This window comes from Anoplophora glabripennis, unplaced genomic scaffold (genome assembly GCF_000390285.2).
Source record: "Anoplophora glabripennis isolate ALB-LARVAE unplaced genomic scaffold, Agla_2.0 scaffold12, whole genome shotgun sequence".
NCBI lineage: Eukaryota > Metazoa > Arthropoda > Insecta > Coleoptera > Cerambycidae > Anoplophora > Anoplophora glabripennis.
In genome coordinates, this window is record NW_019416512.1 from 586,822 (window position 1) to 608,827 (window position 22,006).

The 22,006-nt window shown below is 32.7% G+C and overlaps 1 protein-coding gene across 9 annotated transcripts; it reads right to left on the reverse strand.

Annotated features, from left to right (window-relative positions):
- Positions 1-339: 339 nt before the first annotated feature.
- On the reverse strand, positions 340-21,378 carry LOC108903383 (cyclic AMP-responsive element-binding protein 1). Of its 9 annotated transcripts, none has more exons than XM_023454803.1 (7): positions 21,255-21,378; positions 16,429-16,528; positions 13,082-13,231; positions 12,895-13,021; positions 5,514-5,585; positions 3,104-3,241; positions 340-569 (listed from the first exon to the last, which is right to left on the reverse strand). In XM_023454803.1, the coding sequence occupies exons 2-7, from the start codon at positions 16,507-16,509 to the stop codon at positions 340-342; spliced, it is 798 nt and encodes a 265-aa protein (XP_023310571.1). In that variant the 5' UTR covers positions 16,510-16,528; positions 21,255-21,378. The 9 variants fall into 9 exon arrangements, with proteins under 9 accessions (XP_023310571.1, XP_023310568.1, XP_023310567.1 ...); XM_023454800.1 differs by having other exon boundaries at positions 12,907-13,021; positions 16,345-16,528; XM_023454799.1 differs by having other exon boundaries at positions 3,110-3,241; positions 16,345-16,528.
- Positions 21,379-22,006: the final 628 nt, after the last annotated feature.

Below are 22,006 nucleotides of genomic sequence, written 5' to 3' on the forward strand. Positions count from 1 at the left end.
AACATTTTTTGTAAGATATTTTGATAATTCGTAAAAGTGTAAGGTTACGATCCGACTTTCCCTGAATATAAAACGCAATAAATACCTCTCGACCGACTCAAGTGCACCGTACCCTCTAGGTCCACATTCCTTTTTGGTAAAAAAATAAGATATCTCCTAACAAACCCCTAGAGTCCCGGCCCGAAATGCATCGCTAACAAAAATGCACTCAAATGTACGTTCAACGAAGTCCATCGCTGAAGAAAAACACATAGAACTTAATCTAGCCTATTAGACCAGTGTTCCCCTGGCGATAAACAAAAACGAGTCCTTCACCAATTTGTAGAAGCGAGACAAACCTCATTCGGTTTTCTGTTGGCAATAGAGTTCTTTGAGGGATTTCAGTTCGTCGATGAGCGCTTTGTTTTGGTTCTCTAGCACGGCCACCCTGTTCTCCAGGCACTTGATGTATTCCTTTTTTTTCCTTCGACATTCCCTCGCTGCTTCACGGTTCTTTAGGAGCCTCATCTCTCGCTTCCTGGCTTGGTCTTCGCCCGCGCTGCCCGATATGTTGCCGCTCTGGGCCACAACTGAAAAATTGTACATTACTTCATATTTCACTTCGCTCGGTAATTGACAGGGTATATAGCAAATTTTGGTAAAAAATTCCCTGATATTTCCAAGTTTTCTAACCAGATTTGAAAAATTTTTAAGAATAAGAAAATGTCTCCATCAATTTCCATTTTTCTGTTTACTGGATATTTTGCCACCGGTGAAAAAATTAAATAAACTCTTGCACCACAATGGTTTATTAAACTATATTTGGTTATTAATTACTATAACTATTAATTAATCAGGTTAATTAAAAAAGAAACGTCATTCCCAGTTTTCACCAAAAAAAAGATTAATTTTTCGAAACGTTAACTAACTGATGTATATGATTTAATAACGCTTCTGGACTGGCAAAACTATTTTCATAAAAATAACAGTTTACGCCTTTTGGTGTAAAGCTTTATTTAATGAATTTTTTATAGGTGGGAAAGTACCGAATAAACAGAGAAAAAAACCTAAATTATGCCCCAAATTCCTTATAAATATGAACAGAGTATGATTATTTCGAAAATTATAGTGATCACCAAAACAATTGTACCAATTAGGAAAAAAATTTATTTATTACAAAAAAATTTTATATTTTGCATTGAAATGAAAATGCTTTCTATTTTCGTGAGTAAACGAAATGTCTGAGCAACACTAGTGGTGAGTGTGGCAAGTTAAGAATTGAAAAAGTATTTCAAAAAGTAAAAGTACATTATATCCAAAACTGCCACCATTACATCAGTGACATTTGTAAAGAAAAATATTACTTTGTCTATTCATTAAGAGCCTGTAAAACTATGGGTGAAAACTGGCAACATTGCACATCAGTATGGCGTGGTGGTAAAAGTTGGATCAACTGTCAACTGTGCTTAGCGCTAATAGCGCGAATACCATAAAAATGAATGAACAAAAAGCAATGTAAAAGGTGTATGGAACAGATAGAATATGGATTGATGAAAAAAAAAGCAAAATGTGCAAACCATGAATCCATGTGATAACTATCAAGAAGCTCAGAGTATGATTGTGAGACGTAGCCTTTTCGAATTGAAGGTTATGACAAAGCATCTATTTTTCCAGAGATCCTTTGAATTTTTGTTTCAAATTGCTATTATATTGCATTAGATCACGAAAAATTTATTTAATATTACATTACATATGTTTTCGACTGGAATAATTTTATAGTCTGTAATCGAGCTATTCAAATATAACACGTCAGTCGAAGAAATTTGTCAAAAGGTTATATATTCATTCCATTATCTCAATAATTACATTGTAAGTGCATATTTTTATTGTTTTAAAATATTTAGTAATATTCAATTCTTTACAATTTTATTTTCTTGATCCTAACCATTTTTAAGAGCAATATTCACATTTGATGAAAGTTTTTTCCCAAATCCCATAAGAGTCTGTGTATAAGAGCATAATTTTTAATATCATTTTTCCAAAAAAACTATGTTGGCAATCAATCAATATTTTTGCACGAGGCAGTTTGTATATATATTAACAGATTTCAATTGCTTTGAAAACTTTCTTACCATTTACTTTTTGGTACCGAACCTCCTTAAGGGAAAAAATGTCACATTTGTGTCGACTAATCTGTGTTATATGTTACTGTTTTTTTAAGTAGTGCAAATTTTATGTAACACTGTCTTAGATTTACTGTCACTACGTACAGTATGTGAAGAAATACGCTTACGAAGGGGGCAGCGGAGGATAGTCCCCGCTGTTCTCTTAACATGCCAAGGTTGCAGGTGTTCTGATATGACGACTAAACACGTTAAAGACAAACTGCCACGTTAATTCGCAAAATGGGCTTGGTCAATTATGTTACATTCTTATTCTTACTATATCATTTCATGAAAAGGTGTTTGTATAGTACCTTTGTGTGGTGTAAGTGTATAACCTTATGAAGATATTTATTTCAGTGTTGTGTTTAGTGACGGTACAGTGTATTGTTTTCATTTTCAAGATTTTAAGTGATATGAAAAAACATTGAAAAAGAGCCGATATGATTAGAGCTTACTTTCTGTCCGGAAAAACGATTCTGCTGCAAGAAGACAATGTCAAATGGATTATCTAAAGAGCAGTATGTCACGGCGGGTGATGTGAAATTTGCTTTTTAATAATCCTTCCTAAGATTTGACAACAATGCGTAGCCCAGTTCTCAATTGTGCATGCACTGGACTATCATGAGCCATTGTTTGAGATCACACTAGTTTGTCCAGAGGAGTGGTAGGAAAATTATTAAAAAAAGGTTTAAAAAATAAGATTTCATGACAAAATTTGAAAAAATAAACCATCAATATGTATTTCTAATGAACAAAAGTAGCCTCTATAAATATGACCCCCACTTAAAGTTATACCCTGTATAAAAAATTCCAATGAATTTAGAAATATCTTTGGATCTATGAAATTTCCTGATAATTATCAGTTTTCCACATTTATATACATCGTGAATTAAAATGAAAAAAAAAAAAAAATTAAAAAAGCAAAACATTAAAATAAGACAAAATATATAGAAACATACAAATACCTGGTACGAAGAATTCTTGGCCCTGTGCGTATTGTACGATAGCTCCCCCAGCCGTAGAGTTCGTCATCGTTAATGTATGAATACCTTGACCTCCCTCACCACTAGAAATTTGAATTGCTGTTGCGGGTAGCACTGCAAGGAAATGTATTAATATCACAACACTGAACTTGGCTTTTGGACAGAACTCGTATATACAAAATGGAAGAAAATAAATGCGAATAAAACATTGAAATACCAGACATTCGTATTCTTTACTAAGTCATTAGTGTAATAAGTAAAAAACCAATGAATCTGAAGCATTTTTTTATTAAAGATACATAAGAATGTGCATACTTGAAAACTATAATTTCCTTACAATTGCAAATCTAATAACGTATTAACAATTTTTTTATTCCAAATCTAATAACACTATTTTACGCCCGTCAGGAGATTATGGATAAGTTATATTTTCCAAATAAGTGCATTTTTCTATTTAATAAAAACAGATTTGAACTTCATTTGTTTTTTTCTTAATATGTTAATGACCTGTACATCTGTAAATTGAAATATCCGGTACCACATAAACACTTAAACATGAAAATGGAAAAAGATTTTTGGATTTTGTAAAAACCTGAATTCAAATAATAAAACTTAAAATGTTTAAAATAAGTATAGAATTGGTATTTTCTCTATTGGTGTGCTAAAGCACATTATTCCTTGTAATAAAAACGTTGAATATACAGTGCATTATACACGGCTGGAAAATCCACATGGATGGTTCATCTGCCTTTACATGAGAGCGACAAAGTAAAGAAATCCGTGCGATAGACAAGGATGGCTATATTGAAGACGTTTCATAATCTGAAGTCACTCCCACTTCTAACTCGAAACGGGCGGTGACTATTCAGATTATGAAACGTCTTCAATACAGCCATCCTTGTCTACCGCACGAATTTCTTTACCTTACTTTGTCGCTCTCATGTAAAGGCAGATGGACCATGTGGATTTTCCAGCCGTGTATATGCACTGAGGTCAAAAAGATAATATGGAGGGGATATGTCAGCATATTAATTATTTCCCTTGATGGAGTCTTTCAGAAATGAGTTAGTTCGTAAAACTGCATTTTATGGTGATTGCTAGAAAAAAAATGTTTTAAAGGAAATTAAGATTTATAAATTGCTTTTTTATTAAACTCAAAGATGATTCATTACACAAATGAAAAAATATTAAAGCAACAATAACTGTATAGGCTAGATGATACCTAAACTGAAAATATAGTAGACATCGGGAAAACTTACCAAAATTTCAAAAGCAATTTTATTTAAACGCGCGAGTTCTAACCTAAAAGTTAAACTCACCTTACAAATAATCACTATAGAGTATATTTTACATATAAAAAATTGAGACATTTTCAGATACAATTTGTAATTTTAACCAACATTATGGGAAACCAACTACTCTGCAAGCTACACGCCTCGTTCAACACTGAATTATAAATATATAGTAAGTCCCCAGACATAAATTGGTTAGTTGCCTTCAGCTGAATACATTTGCTCAGTTACAGTATGACTACTTTGAATGTAGCAATATTTAAGATAAGACAATGTGTACTGTATTTATTTTGGAATTCAAATTGAATTATCAGTAAGTTTTTTTTTACAAACAAAAAAAGTTTTTAAGAGAACTCCCATTAAAAATTTGATAAATTATACAACAGAAAACTCAAAACGCTTCATCTTTGAGCATTTCAAAATCATTATTAATTTCGACTGCCTTTTGTTCATCATGGAACATTTCAAAAACCATTAAATTTTGGTTTATTATTACATAATTTTCTTAAAATTTCATGGCAGTGTGCACTAGTGACTTTCCAACTTTGCTACAAAAGAAAAATATCTTTTGACTCTAGCGCCACCTACAATTTGCTTTGGAAAAATTAAATGAGGACTTTTAATCAACGACATTGAACACTCTATCAACTGATATTTACAGAATCAAAAAATCTTTTATTATCAGGCTGGGAAGTTTTATGTGAATCGGAGTGGATATAAAGTGGAGTAAAGAATTTTACAGTGATTTTTTTTTATTTTTCTGCATTTGCAAAATTTGCATTCGAAAAAATACTTTTTTAATTAAATAGTAATTATGTTCTCTCTAACACACGTATTGCTACTCAAAAAATCATACACATCCATGGAAAACGGTAGAGGCTGAAGGCCAAGAAACTGAAATTTAATCTCCAACCGTTTTTATGGAACAATTGCAGTTTCTTGCCTTTCCAACGACGCATAAACTTAAACCAGCTTATACCTACAGGATCTCAGGAGCGTCTAAGCTAATATACTACGGGGTTAGTAGAAGTGGTGCTTGGGCTAATCTAGACATAGGTAGAGGTGAGTGCTTACGTTTGTTTCGTCAGACTAACCTGTGTGGTATGGGATAGAGTGTGAGGACAACTCACTGTCCGCCTCCGAAGAAGTTTGCTCGACCTTTCCTTCTGTGAACACCATAAATTATATGCCTGTTATTACAATGTTCACATTTTTAGGGCCTAGTCACTAAAAAAACTTCTGAATTACAAAATTTCACACACATCGATGTCTTGACAAAAATATTTATGATCGAGTATTGGATTAAGCTTAACCGTATCTTTTATGCACATTAATTATTTAATTAAAAAAATGTTAAAATATTACAAATATTGTGTGATAACTAGGACATTTACATTAACTTTTCAACGTGCTTTTATATAGTTAAACATTATAAAATAAAAAAACATTTTGATTAAAAACATTTTTAGGTGTTCCTCAGACATCTATTTTTGGGGTCTTGATGCATTTACTCTGAAATTTGTATTTCAAATCGTATATTATTTTGAAACAAAATGAAAATTATTTAGGGCGTTTTTAAAATATGGTGCTGTACGAAATTTCTAATTGAGATAAAAGTCTCTTACAACCTTCAGTCTGAAAACTAGCCAGATGTGAGATTTTCAAATATAAATATTTCTAAATGGTATTCACGAATACTAAAAATAAATCAATCAACTTCTATTAATGCATGTAAAAGTAAAGTGAATAATTTTTAAAGAATAAAAGTTCGTATGAACCTATATCGTAAACGATTAAAAACATGTTTGCTCTTTGCAAATATTCCTTTCTAACAGCGACACAGATAAGAGAATAGAGAGATCATATCCACTAAAAACTTCAAAACTTCAACACCACTGAATATTTTGGATATTGGATTACTGCGTTTGACGTTTAATTGTATTTCAACGAAAAAAGATCTTCTCTGTTTTATTTGGAAAACAACATTTCTGAGTTGCTATGTTTTTAAATCAAAAATAAGCTTTTTACATTTAAATAAATTGAAAGTAATATGTATTAAGATTACTTATTTCACAGAAAAAAATCTAGAAGCAGTTTTTGTTATCAATACAATTTTTAATACTGCATAGTCATTAAATGTTTAAAAATAACATATTGCAGTAGAAATTATTTTTTTAGGAGAAAATTCAAAAATTTCAAGCTAATGTTTTATTTTATCTTTTAATATCATATTGATACACTCGTTCTAATATGACATATCCCACATTGGGAAAATTTTTCAGGGGGCCATAAAAACGTCTGTTATAATTAAAAAAAATATTAATTTTTATTTTTTATGCTAATTAAAATGTACAGGTAATAATAATTGAAGCAAAAAAATATTCTTATAGACTTTTTCTTTAAAACAAACAGTTTTAGAGTTAGCTATTCACTCCATTTTGTGGTACCTAAAATATTTTAGATTTACAAAATGATTAAAAAATGTCTCATTTTCCAAATAAAATGGAAAAGTTCCTTTTTCATTGAGATACAATCAGAATGAAATGTACTTCGAACTCAGTGACATCAAAATGCTTTGTTTCTTTGGTTTACATAATTGTATACAAATTCAATGATTTTTTACTTCAAATTATCTAAACTCTCTTCAAAGACTTTAGGTCAAGTTTCATTTATTCAAGCTAGATTGAACATCAAATAAATTTTCGGAAATGTAATATTTTTCAAAAACTAACATCCCATATCTCAAACTAATCTATTTATAAAATAGATCAAACTTTTCTTCCTAAAATGATCATCTCTGAAATATTTTTATGTATTTCAGTTACATCCTGTATATCTGTATCAATGTATATGACAAGAGTTGGACAATTTTTAAATATTTAGTGGTATTGTTTTGTAATTTATACAGAAAAAAATAAATCACAACTAAAAATATAAAGCTTTTATGTAAACAAAAGGATAAAACATATTTTGGTTTTATCAAAGTAAATAAAACTTGTTTTAGAATACAGTCCGGCTATGAAGTTTTAAGACTGATTTTATTGTGATGAAGTGTGCGTCGCTATCTATGTGCGGTCAACGGAACTACGTAGCGGGAAGGCTTCCAAACGAGCAAACAAAATTTCATCAGCATACGTGTATCTACCATGAAGTTATAACGTTTTGCCATCAGAATGTTAGCAGATCCTATACGATTGATCAACGATCAGACTTCAGCGCAAAACTTCGATGTTTTCGTTCATTCGGCTTGTGCAGGTACGCCTTGTCCTCCCGTCATCATGCACACTGTCTCGGCCATCACAAAACCTCCCGAACCACAGGAACACAGTTGGACGTGACATGCACTCCTCACCTTACTCCATTTGTAACAGTTGATACGTTTCCATGGCTGCTTTACCGGTTTTAAAACAGAATTTGTTTCATATATGCTGTTCAATGTGCATTTCCTTGACAATTATCAAAAATCGATTCACGCAACACGTTATAACTTCGTGGTAGATGAATGCATACCGATGAAATTTTCTTACATCGTTCGGAAGGCTTCCCACTACGTAGTTCAGTTGACTGTGCATAGATAACACCACATACTCAAATAAAACTCTTAAAACATATCCGGACTGTGTAAAAATAATTTTTTTTTTTTTAATGAAACATATTTTTTTACAAATCTTCCTTTTTTCTTTGCATTTTCGTTTTCTCTAAAATTCCGCAACTAAATGGGCAAAGGAAAATTTAAAATATAANAAACTTTTCTTCCTAAAATGATCATCTCTGAAATATTTTCATGTATTTAAGTTACATCCTGTATATCTGGCTCAATGTATATATGACAGGAGTCAGTACAATTTTTAAATATTTTGTAGTATCGTTTTGTAATTTATAAAAAATATAAATCAAAACAAAATATAAAGCTTTTATTTAAACAACAGAATAAAACGTATTTTGGTTTTATCAAAGTAAATAAAACTTGTTTTAGAACACAGTCCGGCTATTAAGTTTTAAGACTGATTTTATTGTACCGAAGTATGTGGCAATATCTATGTGCGATCAATGGAACTAGGTAGCTGGAAGCCTTCCGAGCTACCGAACAAAATTTCATTGTGTATCTACCATGAAGTTATGTTTTACCAACAGAATGTTGGCAGACCATGTACGATTGATCAACAATCAGACTTCAGCGCAAAACTTCGATGTTTTCATTCATTCGGCTTGTGCCGGGACGCCCTGTCTTCTCGTCATCATGCACACTGTCTCGGCCATCACAAAATCTCCCGAACCACAGGAACACAGTTGAACGTGACATCGTACGCCGTTTGTAACAGTTGATATGTCTCTATGGCTCTTTTACCGGCTTTAAAACAGAACTTGTTTCATATATGCTGTCCAATGTGCATTTTCATGACAACTATCAAAAATCGGTTCACGCAAAACATTATAACGTCGTGATAGATAAATGCATACTGATGAAATTTTGTTACATCGCTTGGAAGGTTTCCCAGTACATAGTTCAGTTGACCATAGATAACACCACATACTTAAATAAAACTTAAAACATAATAGCCGGACTGTGTAAAAATATTTTTTTTTTATAATGAAACATATTTTTTTACAAATTTTCCTTTTTTGTTTGCATTTTTGTTTTCCCTAAACTTCCGCAATCAAATGGGCAAAAGAGAATTTAAAATGAAAATATGAATATTCGGAATATCCCCGCCGAAAACCAGAAGTAAAAAAAAATTGTATAATACAGTTACACTGTCAAAAACATTTTTTTAAATCAAATCTAAATGAAACTTGGGTGCCAGGGCACAAAGGCATTTGTGGGAATGAGAAAGCGGATGAACTTGCTAGGAAGGGATCCGAGACAGAATTCACTGGCCCGTAGCCTTTGTGTGGTACATCTCCCAGTATGGTCAGGCGGGCTCTGGGCAAATGGACCCAGACAGAACATAGGAAATACTGGACTTCAAGGCCAGGACATAGCCATTCTAAGGAGCTCATGGAGTATCCTTCAAAGGAAAGAGCAAACGATTTACCGAGCTTGAATAAAATGCAGCGAAGGAGAGTAACGGGACTCATAACGGGACACTGTCACTTTCGGAAACATCTACATCAGCTAAACCTTGTAGACAGTCCAGTCTGCCGAGGATGTGACTCGGCGGATGAAACTTATCTGCATATCCTGGGCGAGTGCCCAGGATTTGCACGTAGTAGAATGGCGCTCCTGGGGAGACCTTATTTGGAACCCAAGGAACTGAGAAAAGTGTCAGCAAGGAAGCTTTTGAACTTTGTCAAAAGCACAAAACTACTTGCTGAATAGGACTAGTAGTGGGATGCACAATAGGCCTAATTAGGCCGCGGTGCCATGAGACATTAGGACCAACCACTAGGAAAGAAGAAGAAAATAAACTTGGTTCTGGTCTGTGGATTATCGATTGTCATAAACTTGTGAAGCTATAATTTTTCCTGACACAGTGGCGGAGGCAACAGGGATAATTAAAAAAAATTGTCAGTGTCTATTTTTAGCAAAATATATTCTCAAAAGGTAAAAGGACATTATCTTACTAACGCTCATGGTGAAAACAAGATTTANACTTCCGCAATCAAATGGGCAAAAGAGAATTTAAAATGAAAATATGAATATTCGGAATATCCCTGCCGAAAACCAGAAGTAAAAAAAAATTGTATGATAAAGTTACACTGCCAAAAACATTTTTTTAAAATCAAATCTAAATGAAACTTGGGTGCCACGGCACAAAGGCATTTGTGGGAATGAGATAGGGGAGAGTTCATTGGCCCGGAGCCCTTCTGTGGTACATCTCCCAGTGTAGTCAGGCGGGCTCTGGGCAAATGGACCGAGACAGAACATAGGAAATACTGGATTTCAAGGCCAGGACATAGTCATTCTAAGGAGCTCATGGCATATCCTTCGAAGAGCAAACAATTTACTGATCTTGAATAAAATCCGGCTCAGGAGAGTGACGGGAAACATAACGGAACACTGTCACTTTCGGAAACATCTACATAAGCTAAAGCTTGTAGACAGTCCGGTCTACCGAGGATGTGACTCGGCGGATGAAACTTCTCTGGATATCCTGGGCGAGTGCCCAGGAATTGCACGTAGTAGAATGACGCTCCTGGGGAGACCTTATTTGGAACCCAAGGAACTGAGAAAAGTGTCAGCAAGGAAACTTTTGGACTTTGTCAAAAGGACAAAACTACTTGCTGAATAGGACTAGTAGTAGGACGCACAATAGGCCTAATTAGGCCGCGGTGCCATGAGACTTATTAGGACCAACCACTAGGAAAGAAGAAGAAGAAATCAAACTTGATTCTGATCTTTAGATTAGCGATTGTCATAAACTTGTGAAGCTATAATCTTTCCTGATACAGTGGCGGAGGCAACAGGGATAATTAAACAAATTGTTTGTGTCTATTTTTAGCAAAATATATTGTCAAAAGGTAAAGGGACATTCTTACTAACGCTCATGGTGAAAACAAGATTTAATTTTTCATCAAAACTGTAATAGTTATTTAAATTATTGTTCTTATTAAAAAAAAAAATTGTAAAACTGTGCACTGTCAAAGGGGGTTGATTTATGCACAACAACATGCTGTCATTTTCGAAGCATTAGAACAATGGAGGAAAGACGAAATAATTTTGGAACATAATTTCCTTAAAGTACCATTAATTGTTACCTTTTAATTCTTGGGTAATATATAAGGGTAGGTTTTAATTGTCAGTGTTGTGAGAAACAACTACTCCTAGGGCTATATGCCCCTACCGGCATTGAATTATACTCGCAACACCTAGTGCAACAACTAGGGGCGTTCGTCAGTTTAACCCACCAGACACAGACCAGTTTCAGACTTATTAGTCCTCATCAATGTGTCATAGGCGAGATAACCGACGAACGAATCAGCTGTTTTGCATCGTATCCTCACGACTAGGAAATACATTGTACGCGGGAGCGCAAATGGCTCCATCTGTTCTGCTGACTCCCAACTGTGGCATTCAAATGGCTACAGTACGAAGCGACCTGCCATATTGCAGGTACTTGTTGCACGACTGCAACCCACAGAGGTCAATTAAAACATTGTCTTCGTCCTCTGTGGGTGTCAGTCGTACAACAAGTATCTGCAATATGGCAGGTCGCTTCCTACTGTAGCCATTTGAATGGCACAGTTGAGAGTCAGCACGACAGATGGAGCCATTTGCGCTCCCGCGTACAATATAAGGGTAGGTATTTATTAACTGGAAGTCTAAAAGTTATGAATTACTAAACAATGCGAAAGCAGTTTATCAATATCTAATAAAGGTGACTTTTTTTCTTTTAAGATGCTGTTCCATAAAAAGAAATTATTTCGTTACCTCCCAAAAAATGATACTCGGCATAATTTAAAAAAATGACACTGCATACTATCATAAATGTTGGTCGTTTGGTGCATTTTGAACCGGACAAAATATTATATCTGTATGCCTTATACTTCCAGAGTATCTACAAACAAAAAAAAAAACTTATCTAATATCCAAAATACAATGACAATTATAACTTTATAACTCTAAAATTTTTTTTTATTAATAGTTTTCGGGTCATGTTCATAAGAAATATTTTCTACTGTGTGAGTTTATTGTATTTCAAAAACACCCTGTATATTTTTTAAAAAATCACATTTCTGTTAATTACAAAACATTGTTTGTGACAAGTATTTCAATCACTTTTAAACGGTTTAACTTAACCGATTACGATCACGTTTTAAATTTACAATGTCATGCGAAACTTTGTTTTTCTTCGACATTTTCTTAAGCGACTAGACAATTTACAATAGCAAGAATTTTGATAAGCCCATTGTTTGTACTGGATGTGTATGAACAGTGAATCCCATACCACAAGTCAAACGTCAAGTTTTAGCCAGTAGATCAGGAAAAAAGAATGTATTATTTGTATATATCCTTATAGCCCATGCATGCAATACAGAACAGAATTCGATTTCGTCAAATTCTGTTTGCAGTGAGTAAATTCAAAACAATGGGTTTTTATCAATCGGCAAGATAAACGCGAGAGCCGGCATGCCGTTGTTGGATTAACAGCTTCACGTTTATATTGCCAGCGGTTTAATTTAGATACAACTCTCTCATGCATTACAGAGTAGGTGAAATTCACACGAATATGTACTTCTTTAAGACGTAAATCTATGGATTTAGGCAACACAAAAAATATCCTTGTATTACATTACATATGGTTCGTAATACATTATATTGGGACAGTTCTATTCGTGTGAATCACTTCTAATAATAAGTCATGCAAATAAACCATTAAAAAAATATAAACAAATACCTCGTAACTTTTATATTGTCAATTCGAAATAAAAACTAATGTCCTACAAATCAACCGATAGGAACTAAAAAAAAAATCGGGAGAAATTTACCAAACACGATTAGAGAGACCCCAAGACATGCATTAAAAAACATACCAGCTATCTCACCCCCGCCAAGATCGTTGAGAATTTTTCTGTACGACGGCCTCCTGGTAAGCAAGTCTCTTCGCTTCTTGGGAGATTCTTCCTCGGAAAAACTGTCATCACTTCCGGCTTCTACCACCTGTATTCAAAATACAGTTAAAAATAACTTGCGGTATTGCCAAAAGGACTTAATACTCACTCTCAAAGTCTGCAGGCTTCCCTGTGTCGTTTGTATAACAGAATTTGGTTTGCTACTAACTAATATGACGTTCCCCTTACTGAGCATAGGTTGAATGTTGGCTGCCGTTTGAATTACTGACTGTTGATTGGGTTGAATGACACTTTGTACCTTGAATTACAAAAAATCCTCGTTAATACTGCTAATACCATGCATAAAAGCTGATGAAATGTGACAAAATTTACATAAAATGAGTTCAATTAAAAACTAACAAATGATCAAATTGGATTATGGCTAGAACAGTTCATTTCATTGGATACTTATTTTTGACATACTTAGATGTCATTTTTTTTTGTTTTGAGTATTTTACTACATGCGAACAAAATTTTAAATTAATTAAATATACCCTTACACCAAAAATATAAGTCAAAAAAGAGGACAAATAAAAAGTATGAGGTATCATCACTTCACTTAGTCAACATTCTTCATTTTCAAAACTACGGCTGATGTTTCTCCAAATATTTGAGTTCTGAATCTGTGAACAGAGTTCTTGTTGGCTGCAAATATTAAAAAATCTAACTATGAAAGCAGCAGATAACATAAAATATCAGTTGAAATTTTCAAAACAAAAATGTTTAATTTTTGACATGTTAATAAGAGATAATAGTTGTTTTTGTATCTAGAACGCGAAATGGTACTTTTGTGTTCAAGAATGGAAGTTATTTTGCCGAGCTTAGCAAGGCAAAATATCCATTCGAGAACGCAAAAGCATTTCGTGTTCAAGATGTAAATATTTTTTCGAAAACTGCAATAAAATAAGACAATTGTGTTATTTTAACAATTTAATTTATATTTGAAATCGTTTGAACCGTGTTTGAATCAAGATGGTGACTATCATAACGATAGCAACCTAATAAACAAAAAAAATTTGTTGTTCGAAAAAGTAGTGTCAGAATCATATATTGTAATTCATACATATTCAAGAGTTTAATTTAAAATGAGCTCGGAAAGTTAAGAGCACCTGATAATAGAATTCTGCTAGAAAAGATAATTCAAATTAATACAAATCGATCGATTTAACTAATTTTGGACAACTTTTAAGAATAATCGGTGTTTGTAGAGTTTTGAGAAGAGATGAGCTACTAAAGACAACAATCGATTATATAGAAGACAAAGATTCAATTATTATTATAAGAATTCCCAATTCCAAAACTCATACTCCCAGATGTTTTGTTACTGTGCTTTACGTCCGGCAGTTACTACAAGTCAAAGATTTTTTATGAAGTATGTCAGGCAAAAATGTGTTAACCAAGTGGATGGCTCAAGAAAATAAGGAATGCACCAAAAGAAATAGCAACTTATCTCAATTTACCTCATCCAGAAACTTATACAGGGCAACGCTTTAGACATTCTTCCACCACTCTGTTAGCCGACGCAGAGGCCGATATTACCACCATTAAACAACATAGAAGTGCGACATTTTAGTATGGTAGCGAATAATATAAAGAAGATTCTGTATAAAATAAAATTTCGATTGAAAATAAATTGCTACCATATTCAGCAGAGCCTACGGAAGTTGCCAATAATATGTGCGCTTAAACTTAATTACAATAGCAACCTCATTTGAACATTCAGAACAAAAAGCTACGATAACTGACAACACTACATCTGGCATAAATTTAACTCACTGCAATATCAGCACTTTCAATTTACATGTAGTGCAAAATAAATTGTAATCGTTCCGTTTATAAAGTTACTGTTTTGCATTGAAATGTTATATTACTTAAAATGTATATTGTTTAATAAAATCATAAATAAGTTTCGAAAAATGACAAATTATTTCGACACTTGTTTTATGTTCTAGAATGAAAAAGACTGGCGTTCTAGCAGCGGTATTTTGCAGGTAAGTGACAAAAAAGACTTTCTTTGCCAACTGAAAATTTAACAAAAATGTCGGCTTTTGATGACAGTTTTCGAAAAATGTTTTTTGTTTTTCCTTCGTTATTGAGATTAAACAAAAATAGTTTCATAAAAACCACTATTCACTGACACTTTTAGAACGGTTTGTTTTTTATTTTTTTTTTGCACATATATCCCCGTTTATATATTTATATAGTTAACTAATGAAAGGGATCAAAATCTCTCCACAATTATTTATATTGTTGGAAATACAGGACAAGAGATTCCATCTAATTATTGACATTAGGTACCTAGTTTTAGGAGTTTAGGCCATCCACAACTAGAAGGCAGCACAGTCGACATCCTCAGATCTAATAACGAGTGCCACAAAAAGAGATAGTTTGTTCATATGAAAATCTGTTTACATGAAATGTCAGATTAATGCAAATATATGTTTTTACATGTGACCGGTTACACTGTAATATTAAATAATTTGGATTGATTTTACTTTACTTAAAATTTAACAACAAAGCAACGTAACGGCTCCATTCGTACAAATAATTTGTTAAGAATTTGCATAATTTCGTACCGATTTTTATACAAATCCAAATCTATTGTCTATTGCATCACTTATCAGATCTAAAGATGTTGATCGCAATGTCCACAGGATCTGAGGCCTACAAACGTCAAAATTTACGGGTAGGAGTCAAATTTATAAAACTAATGTTTAAACTGAAATACAACAATAATATTCTCATTTCAATGTTTGACTGCTTGTTTAACTATGTATAGATATATAAATAAGGCTTATTTTCTGCATTTGCATTTGTTGATATTTGTGGGTGCCGATAGCGAAATGTATTTTAAACAAAACTCAATATCTTCTAAATTCTACAAGATTTACGAGTATAGTCTTTAGATAAATTAATCAAAATTAGTTTTAAAGAGAACAATATTTTTAAATTATCGATTATTCAATAATATTATTATAGCCAATATTTTGACTTTTTGCTAGTTTTTATGTACACAATCAACACAAAACTGAATTTCCATAAGTTAATCAGGATGCTCAAATTAAATAAGTTCAATAAAATTATTTAATGTAGGTAATATTAATTTTGATTTTAAGCAAATTGACAAATCCTGTACGAATCCTGAAATTATAAGTGTCAACTGTGTCATCTCACGATAGCTGAAATATCTTAAACAACATTTTTAAACCTATTAAAACCTCAAGAACTGAATTATTTATGAGACAGATTAATTTATTAAGAACCGTTTTGAGTTTTAATAGATCTAAAACCCCAAATTGCAGCTACTGGAGAATTTCTATGAATGTAAACTAAAAGAAGGTAAGACGCACAGTGGGGTACTGCAACCCCTACCTGTGCTTGCGTATGAGAAGGTAGGGTGAGCTGTACAATGTTAGTAGCTGCCACCAGATGAGGTTGGGAATTAGTGACCCCTACCGATGATGCTATCGGGCCCTGAGGATCAGGGGAGGGGGCCAATGGATCAACTTGACCATTCTCTTCCACCATTCCGTCCATCACCTAAAGACTGAGGCACCTGACAACAAAAACGCATTTTACTTCTTAAAGTTTAAAAAAATTGCATATTTAATAAAAACTTGGGATAATCATTTTTTTTCCCTTTGTCGCAAACATATTTTAGTAGTTGTGGCCTTATTATTCTACAAACAATTTCAATTTTTTTTTAATTTTTATATATACATATTTGAAAATCACGAAACTGTGTAAAAAAATTAATGCAAAAAACATTTAATGCAATTAGTTTTGTAGCAAAAAATTTTAGCAAATGTTCAAATTATAGTATTTTAATAAATTTGTATGTTTTAATATTTAAAAGGATATAAAAAAATAAATACAAAATACCACTGGTTTTTAAAACACATATAAATTATATTATGGAAGAACTTTTCCTTTAATACAGTTATTCGGTGCCTTTAAAATTAATGAAATTGTAGTCTTTTGTACTTTTTTATATATATTTTTAAGTAACCTAAAACAAATTTATGAAAATAATATTTCTGAATATTTCAAATGCATTAATTTTTTTTTAAACACTCGATAATTTGCAATTAAGTGTCAATAGAAAGAGAAAAACAAATGTTTTAACTGATAATGAATTTATTACTCTTTTACATAATTTCGAAGTCATTAAAAATGTTAATATCGATTCTCTCACTATTGATATCAGAAACTGTAGTTTCAAGATAAGCAGACTTTTTTTTATAAAGAATAATTTTATTTTATAAATTCAACAAAACAGTTTTCCTTATTGTGAACTCTATCCATGGGTACACTATAATATGTCATATGTTTGTTAACCAGATTGTTAATGTGTCTGTTAAATTCAAGATTTTTATTTAAATTTTCATATACAGGGTGTTTTTGAATGGAGTAGCATAAATGATACCAGTGAATCTACATTTCAAAAGAACACGATCTGCAAAAAATCGCCTTAGTAAAATGTTCACCCCTGAAGAGATCAAAGTTGCCAAAAAATTATGAAAATTGGCTGTAATTTGAAAACCGAACGAGGTACAAATAACAAATTTTTTACAGGTTGTTTACTAATACAGATGCGAGTTTTCAACTATTTTTCGAAAATTTAAACCCTCGAAAGGGGTTGAAATAACCACCCCTCAAGCCATTTTTTGCCATAACTTTTGTATTTCGTAAAAACTCGATATCCAAAAATACGCATTAGATAAACTGGTTCTTTTAGAAACTTTTACCTCTCTAGCAATTTTCCTTTAAAACTTTTCGTTTATTAATAAAAAAATAAAATGTATTACCATTCACCTCACACCGTATATGATTGCAATCAATCAAAGAAAAACTAAGTGTGCTGCTGTCATGCCAGTTGTCACAATTAACTCTTCTGTAAGTTGTCACTGTTATCAGCTAAATACTTTTTGGGTGTAAATTAACAAGAATTATGCCAAATTTTACTAATGATGAATATGTGGACATGCTACAAGTGTTTTTTTCTACGATCGTGCAAAATTTACTACTTATTGCACTACCTACTGTGCCAAAAGTTTAACTTTTTTTACAGTAGTACAAAAAAAATATTGATTACAAGTTTAATCTAAGCATATCCATAAGTACCTAACGTCTGACATTGACAATTTGCGCAATTAATTTCCAGTTGTCAGTTAAAATTTTAATATTATGTAAAATACTGTTAAATAAAATTTGAAATAAAAACAATCGTAGAAAAAATGTTGCGTGCAACATGTGCAAAAAGCATATTTGTTGCACTTAACATGATTGCAGCTCTCAACTTCGTCTCGAGCTGCAAACTTCATGCATCGTACAACAAATACACACTCTTTACAGTAGTTGCACAAATAACTGTTTGAATGTCGCAGAAACTTTTATTAAATAGAAGTACAATGAAAACGAAACTAAGAAATAATTTATTATCAAAAAGAGAAAAAACAAAAAACTTAGTTAAAGGACATTTTCAAAATAATTGCCATTTCTTTCTAAACACAACCTAACACGTTTATCAAAGTTGTTACGGACTCGAGCAAAAATTATGGGATTGTTGCGAATCTCATCAGCCGCCGCGAATATTCTTTCCTGTAGCTCTTCAACACTGTCAACTGGGGTCGCATAAACAATACTTTTTATATGTCCCCAAAAGAAAAAATCCATGGGCGTTAGATCGGGAGAACGTGCAGGCCAAGAGATAGGTGCCTCATTGCCGCGACCTATCCAACGATTCGGGTAATTTAAATTAAGCCACCGCCTAACTACTACAGTGCTGTGAGCAGGAGCCCCGTCATGCATGTACCACATGGCCTGACGTACATTTAATGGTACTTCCTCCAGAAGTGGTGGTAGATGCTCATTTAAGAACTGCAAATATTCAACAGCACCAAGTCGATGAGGTAAAACAAAAGGGCCGACAAGCACATTTTCTACAATTCCTGCCCAAATGTTTAAACTAAAATTATGTTGAAATGTTGTCATAGATACTTCGTGAGGATTTTCATGAGCCCAGGAATGAAGATTGTGCATATTGGTTAAACCATGTCTTTGAAAAGTTGCTTCATCTGTGAAAAGTATCTTTGAGGCAAAATTCAAATTATTTCTTAGAATATTAAGATACGATTCGCAAAAAACAACTCGCTTATGCATGTCTGGTTCAAGTAGAGCTTGAACTGGCCGGTGGTGAAAAGGATATAATAAATTATCATGGACAATATTCCAAACAACACTATGGGACACATTTAAGTGCATTGCTGTTTTTCTCGTACTAGTCTGACGATTTTCGTCAAACTCTTCAAGTACTGCATCCTCAAGATAAATAGTACGAACAGTAGGTCTTCGGCCGGTACCCTCAATATGCGGCTGTATTTTTCCAGTTTCCCGAAGTCTTCGTTCTACCGCCGAAAAAGTTTGTCTGTGGGGAACTTGACGATTTGGATATCTCTCATTATACGCTCTTGTTGCCGCAGCACAGTTTTTGCGACATTCAAAATACACTTGTAGCATGTCCACATATTCATCATTAGTAAAATTTGGCATAATTCTTGTTAATTTACACCCAAAAAGTATTTAGCTGATAACAGTGACAACTTACAGAAGAGTTAATTGTGACAACTGGCATGACAGCAGCACACTTAGTTTTTCTTTGATTGATTGCAATCATATACGGTGTGAGGTGAATGGTAATACATTTTATTTTTTTATTAATAAACGAAAAGTTTTAAAGGAAAATTGCTAGAGAGATAAAAGTTTCTAAAAGAACCAGTTTATCTAATGCGTATTTTTGGATATCGAGTTTTTACGAAATATAAAAGTTATGGCAAAAAATGGCTTGAGGGGTGGTTATTTCAACCCCTTTCGAGGGGTTAAAATTTTCGAAAAATAGTTGAAAACTCGCATCTGTATTAGTAAACAACCTGTAAAAAATTTGTTATTTGTACCTCGTTCGGTTTTCAAATTACAGCCAATTTTCATAATTTTTTTGGAAACTTTGATGGCCCATATCTCTTCAGGGGTGAACATTTTACTAAGGCGATTTTTTGCAGATCGTGTTCTTTTGAAATGTAGATTCACTGGTATCATTTATGCTACTCCATTCAAAAACACCCTGTAGATGTTTAATAATTTTTTCCAATACAATTGTGTCATGCAAAATTTAAATGTGCTTAGTTATGCAAATATTTCATTGTCATTTTTGCATTTTTAAATATGGAAATCAACAGAAGTTTTAAAATTGCTGCAATATATTTGTCATTTAAGAATAATGCACACTAGTAGATTGTATTATACAACTGCTTATACATATTAGGTATAAAGTTCGATAGGGCTTAAAAAAATCATATATACGTGAAAAACAAAAGAACCCATAATTGATTAGGGAAAAAATTCATTCTGAAAGTGTAACAGAAAATTTAAATTTATATATTATTAAATATAGGAAACTCTAACAGGTGGATAAAGATGTCCAAGATTTTCTATCATGTTGGTGTTAAAATTTTGTCCGAAAAATACTGTTTACCTTGTTAAGAGACAATGTATAAATAGAAATTACGTATAAAATGTACATAAAAACGTTTTATTCATTCTTTTAAGACCTATATTTTGGTCACTGATTTAATTATTCTCTTATCCTAATACATATATGCATGGCTTATTACTAGAACAAGGTCATTTAAAAAAATATATATCTTGTCATTCTCATTATGTATCTAGTAAATAAAGTTCTAAATTGAGTTATATTAAACACATGAAAATTCAAAACGTTTTGTGTAAAATTATTTTTGAATTGTTTCTTTCAGCTCCTAGCAAGTGTTCCAATAAATTATTTCAAATTTTGCGCGCACGGAATCAATAAACGAATGGCTATGATGTAATTATTTATAGAAGTAAAATAATTGCGCAGAAAAAAACAAATCAGCTAAAATCAACAACTGTCAGGAGCAATATTCGGGCCGAGTTCTAACCACAATCGCCTAACAAAAAAAATCTTGGCAACGCAAAAACTTTAGACAACTATCCGGAAAGATGGGTGGCGAAAATCCTGGAAAAAAAAGTAGTGTTCATGGTCTCGATAAATGAGTCCGACCAAATCTAAATTTAAAACCGAATGACCAATATGACGCCATATTCAATACCTTTTCCAGTAAAGTGGCAAAACAACTCCTGGACATTTTAAACGGGGCACTATCACGTTTCGTTTTAAATTCACTACCTTCGAAGGGGTGTCTGGTCCATGTCAGATTGTTATTATTCTTCAGCTGGGTACTTACCAGTTACGTATTCCTCTCGTCACCAACTTTGCTGCAATCGGAGTGGGTAAACGGGCGATACGTAGTAGCCACGTCAAAATTTCTGGGCGGTCGTCACTGGACAAGCACAGAACACAAGTGCGCGTCACAATAATGGCGCCCGAGAGCGCGATACAGTTCCCCTCTCTCTCCCTTCATCACCCGAAGCCACCTAGTGTATGACGCAGCCGAATCCCCACACCCTCCGGGACCGTCAGAAAAACAAATTCAATCCAAGTTTTTCTTGTTCTGCACAAAATAAATAAAAATGAAAATATATCAAAATACATTACTTGAACTTATAAAATAAATATAAAAAAATTAAAAGAGACAAGGGTAGGCAACTAATTATACCTTTACATGTATAAAGAAAAAATGTGTAACATTATATAAATATTTGCCAGTAATTAGGTAGGTACTGCGATGTTTATAAAGAGAAAAGCCTGTAACTAATCTGTAAAAGCATTTAAAAGTATTTAACGACTTTAGATTACCTACAGATAATTTTTTTAATTGTTTCACGATCAAAAGAAATGTGGCAGATTAAAATCACACAGAAGTTTTTTAAATCTTATGATTGAATTCACCAAAACTGTAGCTACCTATAATCTTGTTTAAAACTGCAATGCAAATTCTTAAATGAATCAGACATTCCTGATTATTTGTCATGTAGTATGCAAACTATTCATAAGAATATCTTTACAATTACTGTATTTTTTATTTTAAAAATGTAC